Here is a 16,450-nt window from a genome sequence, read left to right on the forward strand (position 1 = left end):
TGTTTGTGGAGTGTTTTACAAAAGGAATGGAGGAGTCATGAGGAAAGATGTTTATTTTTGCTTTTAACTTGGGAATGGTTCACATCGAGATTTCAAGATGGATTGTTAACTGACAGCTTTGAGTGGTTAACTCTTCCCAGTATCCTCAGGTCTGCTCTTATTTATTTATGGGCCTCTCGAGGAGCTTGGCATAGAAGTCTGTCATAGGTGCCCTGCATCACTCGGGTTGATAACTTATTTAACATTTTTGTGCTCAGAATGGAGGAAGAACAAGCAAAGTGCTGTTCCATGTGTAAGAAGAGTGATGCCACAGGGAAGGTGAGGGAGAAATAGGAGGAGTGTTTTCTGTTGTTTTAGAGATGAAGCTCCCTGTGAGGGACTTGATGGGGTCTGCTGAAAGGTATCCCCAGAAAATATGATTACGCTCTGCCTGCTTTGGCTGGGATTAAACTGCTCCCAGCTGGCTACTGGACCTGTGGTTTCATAAGCCCCTTGAACCTCCAGTTTGTTCTCGAGCAAGCTTGTGTACCTTGAGCTCTCTATATATATTTTGCCCCTCTCAAAGATAAACAATAGCTACAAAAACCGCCTCAGGTCCCACGCTTGTACCATTGAAGCTGGATGCCTGTCAAGACCATCTTCTGCTCCCTTTGGTAGGTCTTGAAACACAACCATAGATTATGCATGTCTCATTTGCACTGGTACAAGAGCTTCAGCATTCTGCACTTATGAATGTTACATCTATCTATCTGTCCATCCGTCCTTCCTTAAATAATTTCATTGACTTTCCATTCATTGTAATTCTTCCTACATTCACATTTAAGTTGCATTTCTGGTTATTGTTTGCTGCCTCAATTCAAATTCAAAAGGCATTCTCAATTAAATTCTAAATGGTGCGCAACCTTGGCAGTTAGCAGCGTAAGAAGCCTAGTGGGGACACCAAAACTTTGCTCATAAACCTTGCCAACCATTCTGTATTTTTCATGTGATGCTGTTTGACAAATTACTGTAGGTCTTGCAGCTTAGGTTACTAAAAGGGATTAAGTCCAAAATTAAAGTTTTCGTACTCACCCTCATGTCGTCCCAAATCTGTATGAATGTCTTTCTTCTGTTAACACAAAGAACATATTTTGAACGTCAATGAGGTCTAAACAACAACCCTAATGGATTTATTGTATGGACATTTTTCAAAATATCATCTTTTGTGTATCCCTTAATGCCATGCAAGTATGCTGGTGTTTTCAAGGTAACTTAGCTGAAAGTGGATCCCACAAATCGTGAAACTCAACTGAAATCCACATTTCACCTGAGCAAAATGTAAGGACTTCAAGTAAGAGGCCTGGAAAACAAGACCTAGAGACCAGAAGAGATTTGGGCCTCTGACAAGCTCTGCAGCAAGCAGGAGTCACTCTCCTGATGTAAAGTGTTAATTAAAAGGTTGGGAGACGGCCAAGCAGTCGTAAATTTGTAGTTGTAGGCATCTGTCTTTACAAGATATGCTTCTCTGAGCTTCCCATGCATGCATAGCTGTGGCGTATTGTGCACTTTCCGTCTTGGCAGGCTAATGTTCTTGCACCAAGTGAAGTTCCTGTGATTGTTGCAACTAAACATCACTGTCTGAACTTGGCAACCAAGTTGACGCTAATGGTGGTTTTAGATGGTGATGTACAACTGTTTTGTTCTGATGCAGTTTATCAGAGCTTGAGGGAGAAGAATAAGTAATCTTAAAGGGATACTTCACCTCTGGAAAGATGAATGTGTATTTAAAATAGGTCATTTATGTAGAAGAAATGTGAAGAAATTTTTTAATTTGGAGCTTTCTAGACTGAGAAAAGCCAGAAAATGTATTTTTGGCTTATGTGGATGAAAGACAACAACTCCCAGAATGCACTTGCTTCGCTGCCCTAGGAAGCCACTCCCAAGCCACGCCTACCGGTTAGAGAGCGCAGTTGAAAACAACAAGGCTAGGCTACCAGTGAGTCTCCGTGATGAGTTTGCCCGGGCTTTTGAGATCGCACAAAATGTCCTGGATTCTGCTTTTGCGTTCTACAGCCGCCATTCAACATGTTTACTGTGGCGAGCAGGACGAGGCTGCGGGGCGCGGGAGAACGGCGCGAGGCCGGTGGCGTCATTACTGAGACGCGCCGGTCTCGTATCTCTCACGGAGGAGCGGGAATTTTCTTAGCAGTGTTAAAACACACATCAATCGATCACTTGTTTAGTGTTCTTGTAAACACTACATTCAGATTCACCAATCGGAATGAATTCAGTTAGATTGAAACAAAAGGTGTGCATGTAAACGATGAATGGCGACTGCAGAAAGCAAAAGCCGAATCCCGGACATTTTGAACGATCTTGCCCGCCGGACAAGTCCGGGAAAAGGAGGATGGTAACCCCTACTACTCAGCTTTCTTCACAGAACAAGAGCCTGTTAACTTAGCTTCCAAAGAAAGACGGCTGACACTGTGTACATTCTGTGAGTGAGATCCCACCCTCTATGGGCGGGTTGAAAACATGCGGGACAGCTCCTCCTACTGGCTGTAGTCTTTAGCCTTTGGCCAGAAAATCCTCCGATGGCGCAATATGACGATTTTTGCGTCATCTGAGGATTTTTTTCCAGACAAAAAATACATAAATCTCTCGTCTCAGGGGGATATGAGGGTGGAAAGCACGGTAATTCGAAAATACTACAGGTTTTCTACTAATACAAAGCTTAATGCTAAATCCTGAAGTATCCCTTTAAATGTGGACAACATGGATAGGGTAAGGATGCACATATGTGCTGCAGTGATAGTTGTTAGTGTTTGTGTCATGCCGATCAAAGGGAGCCCGTTGCATGCTTGCATAAATAGGGTTTATTTTCACTCATGCATTCCTGGCATAACATGCTATTCATATTGTGTGGTGTGGACAGACAAATCAAGAGGCAGTTTGGACATCCTCCATTGGCAGCTTCTGAGTCTACCGCCCATGCAACCACACACGTTTATAAACCCAACCATATATAAGCTGTCTGAAGAAGCTGCATAAAACCACAACACAAACCCCCCACAGAAAGCCACCACACCACCCCAGACAACTTGTGCACCCTGGACTGATTTACATCCCATTGGCCTCTACACTTCCCCCTGTTACTTTTTGTCAGGCCGGAATCCAGCTAGGGAGTTTACCCAAAGGGAGGGGGGCTTTTAAAAAAACGGCCAGGTGCGACCCTTAAATTCAGGACTCAGTGAGTGGGCTAGAGGCAGTGGTAGTAGGTAGAAGCACACAGGAATCTATATTGGACATACTTGCACATTGTGTTATTCTTTGGCAGTTATTCTTTGTACTTGGTTCTGACTCTATTGACCATCCCAAGATGTACAGCTACAGTAAGCCGGGTCACTTCACCTGGACGGCGACGCTGAAACAGTGTGGAAGCCTCAGTAATGGGGGTAAGCGAGAAGATGAATCTCTGCAATGCTCTGAATGCACATCAAGTCCTGCAGTTGGCAAGAGCATGCTGTGTGTAAAGAAAGCTCACACTGGAGCTTGCACAAGCAAATGACTTGTTTTACTTGCATGCAGTGGTCTTTTGCTGCCTTTCACAGCTTTTGACCAGGTTGAGCTTGATGTACCTTTTGTTTTTAAGTCTTGATAGAGCGATCAATTAAAATATGATTTGTTGCAGAGGATCGCAGGGTACATTTACAAAATGCACCAGTCAACCTCAATCATGCTTGATTATCGAGATACTCTGCCCGATTGATGTAGTCGTACTGTTGTTGACGCTCAAACATTTGCATGTGTGCTTAGGCACTGCCTTGTGAGTCAGTAGGTTGGGCGGGGCTCTTGTCTCTGCCATCTTGATCTTGGCTCTTCTCATTGATTCTGGGCAACCACATGGAATGTCTCAAGTCCCACCTGCTCTTTTCTTTTAACCAAGCTCAAGACGAGAGATGAGTTATTTCCATCGACATTATTTTTATCTTGCAGCCTCAACCGTGAACTCAGCAGTTTTCAATATTTGTCCTCCTTGCCCCCACCATCTTGTTTTTCACGATCCATAAGTGTGCCTCTCAAACGTCGGGATATTTATCCTATGGTATTATGTAACTAAACGAGGAGGACCACTGCTGAGTGACAGTCACTACCCACATTGTGCCAGGAGAATGCCATTGAGAGAGAATGAAAGCATTAAAGCTCTTCTGGCTTTAGGAAGTCCATGTCCCACAGGTGTAGGTTATAATTTATAGACTCTTGTCTGTCTGGATTAGAGAGGGATTCAGTGGTATTGTCTGTAATGAAGTCACCTTGCCGTTTATGGGGATGTGATATCTGCAACCTTTGACGCTATTTCTTAGTTATAGAACTGAATGTTAGCATGCGTTTGTGTAAATGTGTGGCACTCTAGTTTACACTTTTCAACAATATTGGTAAAAAAAGATATGACCCCCTCTGTGTAATTTTAGCCGTGGCTGTATCCACCGAGGCATTTAAATATTTGTTCATTCTGCCGTGCCATTAGAGGCTTTAGGGAGATTAAGCCAAAAACCCAGCGGGCAGTGCTGATGTGTCAGTTACTCTGAACACTGCTAGGGGACTTCAGGGTCAAACTGTTTTTTATTAATAGTACGTTATACACGTATTCAGAGTTGTTTTTGTGCCGAATGTTTTCTGATAGTGGTTGGCTAGAGCCTAGATAATGGTGGTCCGACTTTTGCCCCTTAAAGACATTATAATTTTCTAAAAAGTAATGCGATAATCATCTCTAATTGAGTTTATTTTTGATATAGCGGATTATCGCTGTGCTAATGCCACTTTTCAAGTGGATACGATTAACCCAGTGACTCTGCTGGTTGTTGCTGTTATTTTCTTTCTCAATGCATGGGTTTCTAGTTTCCCACTGAAGTTCAAGGATAAGTCATGCCATTTCTACCTACCCTTCATGGTGCTTGTTTTAATCAGCAGCTGTTGCCCTAATGGAGACGGCTTGGATTTGTTGGCTCCCAAAGGCATAGGGGATTCCATTTAACATTGCTCTTTTTTATCATTGCTATTTTTTTAGAAGACCTAACAAAAAAACGGATTAGAACAAGAATGCAACACCATTGTCTGATGCCGTTTAAAATATCAGCTAAATGCTAATGAAATATTGTGGAGTAAGTTGATAAGCGTGCGAGTTAAACCCAAAGACGGCGTACATCTTAAAAGGTTTACCCATAGAAGAGGAAGCCAAAAGGAACTGTTGGCAGTTCAACTTCTGACCAAGCATCTGACCCCATCATGAACATTTATCATTGTAGCCTGAGCCGGGAGTGTTACCTTTCAGCTAATAATTCTTCTAATGATTAGCCAAATCACTTTTCCCACTTTTTTTTTTTTTTTTTTGGTAGAACTTTAAGTGACTCTTAGTAACCAGCTCATTGGCAACTAAGGTATCTGTCTGTATTTCCCACTGTGCTACGTAGGAATCATTACTAAGGACTGAGTGAAGCTTTTATAGAATGAACATGGCAGTGGTATGGCACTAGCTATGTTGAGCACGGAGGACTTTTAAAAGCTTCTAAAAATGACTTGGCAGAGCATAGCACGTGATTAAGACCACTAATGACACTAGCATTCTTTCATTAATATAGAGAAGTGGTTCTCAAACTGATTACTGATGGTCCGAAAAGGATTCTAAATGATTCACAAGACTATATATATATATTAGGTTTAATATATATATATATATATGGTTTAGAGGGGTGTAGGTGGTCAGTGACTAGTCCTGTTAATTTACTAAATCTCGTGATAATTATTGTATGAAACATTAATTTGACAACTGCTCTATTTCAGCCTTTGTTTAAATGCTCCGAGGTAAAATCCAAGCTGTCAAAGTATGAAAGTCGTGTTTTAGATTTATTTATTCTCAAGCATGTTATATGTGTGTTAGATGTTAGATGTGACAGTTGCTAAGCAATGAAACGTTGCCCAGGGAACAGTCAATTTGGTAGAATGAGACACTGGAAAATCTTCTTTTTTTCCTCCTCATTTCGTAATTGCTGGATTTGATCCAAGAAATGCTGTTGTGCTTTGAACTGAGGAAGAAATGAATCATCAGATCTTGCAGAGCTTTTTGAAAATAGATCATTTGCCCAGAGGTAAACTTTTGGTTGTAAAACACAATTTCAGCTAACAATAGTAATCTGTTTCTTAAACATTTAGTTTACAGTTTAAGCCCAACAGGAGTGAGTTTGTATTTATTCAGGGGATTTATTATTCCTCAAAGCCCTCATGAATTCAAAATTTAGAGTGTTTTGTGTCCATGTATGTTAGCTTTGAGGTCATCTATGCTAATGCCTAAAAGCTTTAGCAGATGTACACATTTAAAATCTACAGTCTCTCTTTTCTAGAAAATGCACCATTGATGATTCATCATGTTTCTAAGGGTGCGTTTACACAACGATTTTCCTTTGTGTTCTTTGCGTTACAGACGACAACGTTGTTAAAACAATCACTGAAAACAACCAAAAAACGCACTATTATGCTGCCAGACCATATTGATGTCGAAGTCATTTTATGATGAAACACTACGCGCCTATAGACTAAACACGTAATACGGATGTGCATCACGCCACCTTTTTCACTAATTCACCTTTTGTGTTTTACACAGAGACGATAACGATATAGTTTTCAAGAACTTGCAATTTGAAACCCATTCTTAAAAGTTTGCATTTTCAGGCCCCCAAAATGGCGTTGTTGTGTAAATGAATGGGCAAAACGCATTAAAGGAGAACTTGGTAGCTTTTTTAACTTAATAAAACTGTCTAGAAATCATTTGGATGGTTAAACAACCTGTTCTGGTGATATTGGTGACTTTCCCCGCTCCCCCCAGCGTTCCCAGGCGGAAAACCAACCTTGCAACTTGTTCACTACCGTCCCGGCAAGATAGAAATTGGAAGTCTCGTGAGAAGCGAGAATGAGAACGAGAACGAGCGCGAAACACGAATCGCTTTACGACAATTCGACATAAACACACACGCATGTATGATGTATTACCAGATTACCCACCTCAGTAGACATAGCTCCACGCGATACAGTTGGCTTGCTCCGATCAAAACAAACGCACATGAGCAGCGGTAGAGAGGGGGAGGAGGCTGCCGCAAGTGAGTTTTTTACGACTGTGTTGTGAAATATACGCCCCACCACAGCTGTAGGGGGAGCTCGTGGGGAAAACATGCGACAACAAAAGGGAAAATCAGCGAAGAAGTGACTAGAGTTCGCTAGAGTTGCCGAGTTCTCCTTTAAAAGTTTTCCATTTTTAGTTGAAAACAATCTTGTGTAAATGCCCCCAAAATGCTCCCTACAATGAAATTGTATGTAATGCTTCTGACCAGGGGACAGGGTTTAGTTGGTTCACCCCTGCTTGTCTCGCTGGTTAGCTTTAACCCCATTGGTAGAATTAAACCACCCTATTTTGGAGATGGTCCTCAATGCAGTACAAAAGATCCGGGGGGAGGAGTCGGATCCAGATCCAACTCCTCCCACCTTACATACCTAAACCTACCCAACTCCACCCCCTGATCCCTAGACCCACCCCTAAACCTACCAATCTCCACCCCTTATATGAGATCCGACTCCTCCCCTCGGATCTTTTGTACTGCATTGAGGTGCTACTGCTATTTTGGGGAAAACTTGTTTTTTTTTCTCTCCATTAGCAACAATTCAGAAGTAGCTTTGTAGGCTACTCTAATTTTAAGCAGCATACAGTATGAATTGGTGGAAATGTATGTCCTCCTTGCTTTTTCTATTCAGGAACATAAACTAAAGGCAACTGGCTGTAAAAAAGGACAATATGTGTAATTTGTTCTGCCCCAACCTCCTGTTTGAATAGGAAATATGTCAGAACAGGATAGATGATTTCACTGAATGTTCAACTAGCTCTTACCTCTTACTCCCCTATAAATGAGAGCAAAACCTTATTTTACTCTGAATTACAATCCAAATGTCACTTAATAGAAGTCAATGGCATAATTATGTCTACATAATGCAGCTGCTATTTAATAGGAGAGGAGTGCAATTATTATGTGAAGGGCCAGCTCATATATGCCCTATCAGCTGTTAATGTGAAGAGTTTAAAATGCTATATCTGACTTGTTCACTATTACACAGACCTTGTAATCAAGCCTTAGACACTGCTACTGATAATAATTCTCAGTTTTTTATTTTATTTTTTATTCTGAATAAAATACCTAATATATAACCTTTTAGTGGGAAGATTGTGATCTTGGTTTGGAAGAAAGCTGAACAAGGCATGGAACAGTCAAATTCAATCTGGGTATAGTAGGCACACTGCATATAGGCATACATGAGGGTTGAACAGTTTGCAATAAAGTTATATCTGGTATGAGCAGCTGGCCTTTTAAGCAGGTGCGTTTCTGAGCCTTTGACCAAGGTGACCCCTTGAGGGTCAAAGGTGAAGCATGGCTGCCTGTAACATTTATGACCTGCTGATGATAAAAGGCATGGAACACAAACATTTATATATTCATGTGCAAACTCGTATACTGCAACATACTGTATTGACATACTGTACATGAGTAACAATTCACAAAGGAAAAAAAAAAAATGGCAAGAGCTTAGAGCATATTGTATAGGGATGTCAATGAAGTGCATGAATTTAGTGCAGTTTAATTAGAAAAAAAACCATTTATATATTCAAATAATTTTAATAAATTAATTAAAATGATTACATTGTACAAAATATTATTGGTTAAAGTAAGTAACCTGGTTGCCTTAAAATTCATTCATGTGAACAAAATTTTAACAACTTTTTTTTTCTTTTGTCAAATCAACTTGGAAATCATTGTTTACAGTTCAGGAAATATATTAATACCATACACACACCCAGTAAACAGAACATTTTCAGAACTTCTAGCAAGATTCTCTCAAAGTTATGATCAAACGTTCTTCCAGTAATGTTAATATGTTTTGTTTTCAAAGTTATCTGTTCTTAAAGTCAAAACTTTAGCACAAAAATGGTATTTATTCATTGTTCATGGAACTTTTTTTCCTGAAACATTTTAGTTGGATAATAGTCTGTTTTTTTAAATGTTACTACTTGTTTCAGAACATTTAGAGAACACTCAAAAGTAACATTCCCATAATGTTGGCAAAATTATAACATGGAATGTTCCCTTAATGTTCATATAACCAAGAAATATATATATTTTTAATATAATATTGGCTATTTGTCAGATATTGAAGTTAATTTGAAAATCATCAGTTAAATATTAGTGGCTTCAATATTTTTTTTTTCAGAGTTAATGCATCTCTACCTAATAAACAAATGAACCTATTGCATGCAGGATTTACATAAACTGTTAGGGGTGTAACGATATTCAAACCGAACCGAAAAACCGCGATACAACAGCCACGGTTCGAACCGCGATACTATCATGTCGAACCGAACGCGCCCCGCCCCCCGCCCCCTGCTGCCCAACTCTCACTTCACTTTGTCACAAAACTATTTTTTCTTCCTTGACATTTGATTAAATAGTAATTAATGAGTACACTTTTAACAACTAATAAGAGCTGTAGTTTTAATAAATATTATTATAATATTATTATTTACTAAATAAAGTGCATGTCACGTGATTTGGGTGATCGATCACACTCGGGAGTTTACATACGCACTTCAGGATGGCAACTCCACGCCACGGCATATTGTGATTGAAGACCCTGCGGTCACAACCACTGACTCAGGGGCGCAACTACCCAGTGTCAGAGGTGTATGCAGCAACAATTTTGGCGCACCCCCACCACACCCAAAAAAACAACAACAACAACAAAGAAATAAATAACTGTGCCATGTAGCCATGTACATAGAGGAATGAGTGATAGCTAACAGATGAAATAAGTATAAAATTGTCATTTATTCTTAAAATTGAAGTATACTTCTGCAGGGCTGAATACACTGCTGACAGGACCTCTGTCTCTCTAGGGGGGTTGGGGGGCATGCTCCCCCGTAAGAAAATTTGGTGCTTTTTAATGTTGAATTCATCAATCTGGTGCACTTTGAGAGTTCAAAATTAAAAGCTCCAACCCATATTCAGTGAGCAAATTAAACAAAGAAAAAATTCAAACCTTTTTTAGTAACAGTGTGTCTACATTTCACTACTACATAGTAATAATATTAGTCCCATGATAGTAATAGCCATATATTGTTAAACAAATGCACTGAAAACTAAAGGAAACTTTCATAATTAGTTTTGTACTAATTTCTATACTTCAAATTAAAGATGTAATTGGGCCAGCCCAGTGTCAATCAAGAAAAGGATCTACGTGTGCTGATCTACGTGTGTAATAATTATTATTTTTTTTACCAATTTATTACAACGGCACTAACCCAGCGCCGCCAATTAAGCAAAACAAAATAAAACGAATGGGCCGTCGATGTACGAGTTTTGTGGGCCGTTAAGACAAAAAAAAAAAATAGCCTATTAGATGTATCAGCCCAAAAAGCACGTCGGCCCACCGGGAATCTCCTAGCCTACATGCGTGGACGTCACACTACCGGTTGCCTTTGACCATCCACTTATTTAGCTGCTGGCGCATCAATTGACATGCCATCTCCTTTCCCCTCTATCTTTTTCTATTTTTAGTCCCGACAGCTTTTTTGCTTTATCCATCTTTTTCGACTCGTACGTGCTCGCTCAGCGCTCACGGCGCCCCCACCTGCTCGCGATATTCCCCCCCCCCCCCCCCTCTCTATGTCAAAATTATATGATGGAATCTTATGAATATCCTACTCTAGCCTGTTAGTCCTCTAAAAAATTATATAACATTGAGGAAATGCAGAAATTATTTAGAAACGCACAACAGTCTACGTATAGATAAAGAAAAAATAAAATAAAAAAAAAGACCATCGCTTTGGCGCCCCCCTGGTGCTGCGCGCCCCTATGCGCCGCATATAGCGCATACCCACTTTTTGCGCCACTGCACTGACTGATATTGATACAGCAGCAACAGCAGCAGTGCTGATCACGAATCTTGAGAATGATCACCGACACCTGTCATCATCCAATATGATGACATATCACAGCTTTTTTTAATCATTGTTTGATTTGCGAACATAATCCTTTGCCGTCTGGCCGCTTCCGCTTCAGGCCTGACTCGTCTCGCGCTAACGGTAATTTCCTTTCACTGTCCACGTTTTGATTTCGGCAAATCACTTTTGGCGAATGCAAACAACGTGATTATTGTTCATGAGTCCAACATCCAGCCACGCAAGAAAACATGCAATCTACCTGAGGGAATAATATGCTCACAAAACATTTCTGATTATTATTTGTTTAAAACGGTTTTGTTCCCCCCCTCCCACCCCCCCAGGATTCTTTGATGAATGTAAAGATCATAAGATATTTATTTGAAATAGAAAGCTTGTGTAACACTATAAATGTATTGTCACTTTTGATTAATGTAATGCATCCTTGCTGAATAAAAGTAGGCAATTACTTTCTTTAATTACTTTCCCCAAAAAATAATCTTAACCTCAAACTTTTGAACTGTAGGCCTATGTATAATGTTAAAAAAGCTTTCCATTTCAGATAAATGCGGTTATTTTGAATGGTGGTTTGTTTGTAATGTGACATATTTTTTTTGTATGACATTAAAATTATTTTTAGAATTAAATTGTACATAAATAGGTTAAGCAATACAAATGTGTTTGTCTGATAACCTTTTAAACATAGCCTATACTTAACTACAGTTAGCAGACACTGAAATTATGTACATTGTGCGATACAGTAAATATTTTGAGTGTCCCTCATTTTCCTATAAAGAACCACAATTGTCCCGCATTTTACTTTTCTGAAGTTGGCAACCCTACTCAGGTGAGCAGTTTATTTCTGACTAGTCAGTGGAGACATTTAGGCTATTTCATTTTAGTTAACTCAGGTGTGCTAACTGCTCTAAAGAAAACATGAAGCCAATGTATAAAATTAATTAAAGTTAAGTTAAATTATTGTTGTTGTTGTTTTTATTAAGTTAAAAGTGAATCTAGTGTTATTATTGCTGGTGGTGCCCTGCCATGAACCCTGCCCCCACAGCAAACAGAACCGAACCGAACCGAACCGAACCGAACCGTGGCTCCAAAACCGTGATATGAACCGAACCGTGGCATTGGTGTATCGTTACACCCCTATAAACTGTGGATTTATTGTTTGTATTTATAATACAGTAATGCAGAGAAATGTCAATGCACGCACAAGCCCATAACACCTCCCCCCCCCTCTCTCTCTCTCTCTCTCTCTCTCTCTCTCTCTCTCTCTCTCTCTCTCTCTCTCTCTGTCTCTCTCTCTCTCTCTCTCTCTCTCTCTCCCTCCCTCTCTCTCTCTCAGTGGCTCATTTGGCTCGCCGCAAAGGTTTATCTCTTTTCCATCTGTCTGCCACAGCTCGGTGACTCCTAATTTATCATTCTGGTGTGAAGTGAATGGCTGGGTTTCTTCCTTGGATATCAGTGCTGAGAATGGAATATCAACTCTTTATGTTGTGATTTGTAGTGTAGTAACCAAGTCTAGTGCCAAACTATTTTAAGAAACCATATACAGTTACTGACATGCAATATAGGCTTCTACCTTTGATCCGGTGTAGTGCTGGAATTTCACTAAGTTGATTAATGTTATCGATGAGAAAGCTGATTTTCCATAAATCCCCTGTTGATGATTGATGATCGACATGCCTAGTGGGAGTTGCTTTGTGTATGTGCTTGAGTTGCGTGTGCATTTGTCAATATATGAATATGCCAATGTATCTGGATGAACTTGTGTCCTTTAACTTGACTCAACGCCGAAGTTTGGCCTCGGTCTTTGGCACTTGCTGTACTCCCAGCGGCTTAGTACAAGTTACACAGTGTGCCGTGAACTTCATAGTGCCCTTTTCGGCACAGTAGGAGTTGAACTGATAATCCCAACCTATCATTTCAGGTTTGTCTGCATGACAGAGATGTCAACCAGATCCTCCCTAAGCACTTACTGAGAAAAATATTCCTCACATACAGTATGTGCATCAACATCAATGTAACTGCCCATAGATGGCTTTAAATAAGAAGCTTGATAATCGTCTTTAGCAGATTGGTAGTTTCCATATTTGTTGATGTGTGTTCAATCGAACTCTACAGGACTTCGGCGCAGATTCACAGTATGGCTAAATATACAGATACACTATATGGCCGAGGCCACTGCCCCGCCGAGCACACGCTGCATGCCGCTCGAATGCAGAACGATAGTGCTCCCGGAAGTGCAACACATGTATCGGGTTGGAGAGATCCAGCATAAACGTGGACTATTCCAAACACAATGGACAGTGCTCGTGAGTACACCACAAACACCCACATGCCATAGGAGAGTGAGAACTTGTGTTCAGATGTTTCTCATGAAAAAGTTTGTTAGCTGTGCTAAACTCGAGCTAAAAACTTCTCACCATTGTGGGTTTTCTAGTGAATGTGGCATGGCGGTGTTCTATCAGAGTGGTGAAGAGCAAAGGGAATGACGCATGCAACTGCATTTATATGCTGTGGGCAAGTGACCCCCCGGCCACGTCTTCATGCTTCATTGGCTTTTGAGCTGTGAATAAAGGTGTCTTCAGCAAATGCCGCAAGTCATGTGTTGTACCGAGTGAACCAACTGAATGGGAACGCGCTTGTGATTGAGCGGTTTGAATCAGAATCAGTCAGTTCAGAGATAAAGAGTTCACAACAGACTTCCTCACTGAACCGAAACTCATTATATAGTTATGTCTGAGACATACGCCACTGTTTCCCTTGAGATTTTCCTATGGGGTTTTATAATGTTTGTTTTGTTTTTTACATTGCATTTGCAGTTTACATTGTAAAACAAAAGGTATCGGCACGTTATGTTTACCACAGACATTATTTTACTCATAGATTTTTAGAGTTACTCTAAAAACAATTATAAAACCCCATAGGAAATGGTGAATTAGTCATCTGGGATTTGACATCATCTCTGCACCGCTCACTAAATTATGTTTTATTAATAAAGTTCAGGAGGAGCATGTTCAAATAATTAACCTAATTAACACGGGAGGAGCACATTCATTAAACAACTCAATGATCATCAGTAGGTATATACAGCAGACTCTGTTCCATGACAGTTTTCCAGCATCACTCCACCACCCCATATCCTCAATTCTAACTATTCCTATCCCAACCTGGGATGGGGGAGTACTCTGGGTTCGGGCCAAATTCCGAGTTCGGCGCCCTCCCCTCAGACAGCACGCCAAATACACATAACCTTTACTCTATTTAATTATATGTAAGTGTGAGCTTGTGAACCCAGATTTGTGAGACTTAGCAACTAGTTGTTAATATGACAACGTGCAACTAAACATACATATTCACATACAGTACAATACAATAACCAACTATAAGGTTGAATCAACTGTAATTCATATAGTATTCTATGCACTAAATGTGACTTTTTAGATTTAGTATATTTTCTTTTCAATTGTGACTTAGGCCTTTTTTTAATCTCAGGAGAAAACAGACTTCCATAGTTTGTCATGGTACATTTCACGTATGTAACAAATTTTGTCCCAGGCCCCTTTGAATTTTACTAATGGTCATCGGTCGTTGTACATGACAGATGATGAAAAAGGCTAAGATGTGAAAGACAACATTAGCATTGGTGGATGGGTGGGAGGAGATTGGCAAAGGAAGGGGTGTTTTTTTTCCCCCGTCTTAATCCTCTTACTATTTAGTCTAGTCAAACATGAAGGTCAAAAATGTTTTTAAATAGAGCTCCGTACTCGAGGGAAATGCTGAGTAATGCTACGGGGGCAAGATGCGAGTAGAGAACATCTCGCACCATCGTCTAATTAGTTCAGTCTTTTGCTCTGGATGCGTCAGAGTTGATGGCAAACTGTCCAGATATCTGAGGAATGCTGCACTCAGATGTTAGTTTTCTTATGCTGTCTACAACTTATTTGATGAATTACAGACAGTTTCTTGTAAATGTTTCATGCTGTTCTTGCTAAAAAAAAAAAAAAAAATATTGATGTGACAATACTCTAACTCCATTTTGATTATTATTATGTTTTGTCACTGTGGCATTAGTCATGTTTCATATACTGCCCTCTAGTGATGAAACAAGGTTACTCTTAAACCATAATGTGCATTTATATACCTTATTTATTTATGTTACATTTGTAAAATTAAAAAAAACTATTTATCACCATTACAAACTCAATTTATCACCATTAGTTTCATGGCCAAGTTGATGATATTAAACCCTATTCAGATGGCATTTTCAGTCTTTCATGGTGATTTTAAAAGAACATGTCCATGCCTCCTCTGCAATAAACTTCCAATGCATTCTGATGGGAGTTAATTCACAAATTACAACAGTTTGTTTTGGTCGGTCAAAAGATCATATTCCAACATACTAAATGTTATGCAAAGCATGTTGCTCTCATTATAATGGTCCAATTTACCCAGCTAGACTTAAGATTTTCTCTTTTTCTCTCTCTTAAGCTCCCATAACTGTGGCATGGTGGCAATGCAATTTCATTCATGCATTATACATTATACAAACTGCAAATGAGCTTCCATTGAGCCAAATAATTACTGCACAAAGTGTCAAATTGTAACTCTACTGTTCTTAGCGGTACTCAAAAAAGATTTTTTTAATTAATTTGGCACAATTCCACCTTGAAAACTCGATTCAGATGAGAATTACGTTTCCGAACAATCCTGGAGTTGGCCAAAAAACTAACAAACAAACAAAAACAAACAAAAAAACAAACATAAAAGCCTGAAACAAATTATCTTGGGTGGTTGGAGAAAAAACCTAAGGTCTTTAATATCTTTGCGATCTATAAACTGCTGAAAGATTCTTGTCATAACCAATTACCTCTCATGGGCTTGTGCGCTGCTCTAAGATGAAATCCTAAGGCCTTGATCGCAGCTGCAATTAGCAAGAGCTGCTAATTCTTATTTTAGCCTGGGAACAAATGGAGAGGTGGAAACTCACAGCTCTGAAACCCGAACTTGCGAAAAACATCTCAAGTCGGATAATGACTGACCGGGTCACTGGAAACAGGACAGAGGTGAAGACGGATGCTGTACCAGGAGCTGTTGTTAGCATGTCCTGCGTCAGCTCATCAGTATACGCCTGGGAAAAGGTCTAGGTCCCTTGGTGTCGGGCTTCAACCTGTTACCCAAAACACACAACTGTTTTAGGATCACTAATTTTAATTTTGTTTGCAACTAATAACACACAGCTCAAAATACTTCAAATACTTTCTACAATTACAGAGATCTAGATTTATTATTATTTCATTTATTATTATTATTATTTGTAATATACTTCTTATATTATTTGATTATCTAATTTTCTTTTAGCAGTTTATTATTTTTATAATGAAAATAATAATAATTACATCATAAAAATTAAGACAACAATATATA

At 39.6% G+C, this 16,450-nt stretch overlaps 1 protein-coding gene across 2 annotated transcripts in view; it reads left to right on the plus strand.

Annotated features, from left to right (window-relative positions):
• The window catches only part of agbl1 (AGBL carboxypeptidase 1), a 162,068-nt gene that overhangs the window by 7,332 nt on the left and 138,286 nt on the right, over nucleotides 1-16,450 (plus strand). The window contains exon 1 of one of the 2 annotated variants that reach the window (XM_081355543.1): nucleotides 3,275-3,434. The exons of the other annotated variant lie outside the window; for it this stretch is intronic. Within the exon in view, the coding sequence (XP_081211669.1) occupies nucleotides 3,359-3,434 (76 nt within the window). The 5' untranslated portion in view covers nucleotides 3,275-3,358. Of the gene's footprint in view, nucleotides 1-3,274; nucleotides 3,435-16,450 lie in introns of those variants that run through there. 2 annotated transcript variants of the gene reach the window in all.

The sequence above is a fragment of the Scardinius erythrophthalmus genome (genome assembly GCF_964197995.2).
Source record: "Scardinius erythrophthalmus genome assembly, chromosome: 24".
NCBI lineage: Eukaryota > Metazoa > Chordata > Actinopteri > Cypriniformes > Leuciscidae > Scardinius > Scardinius erythrophthalmus.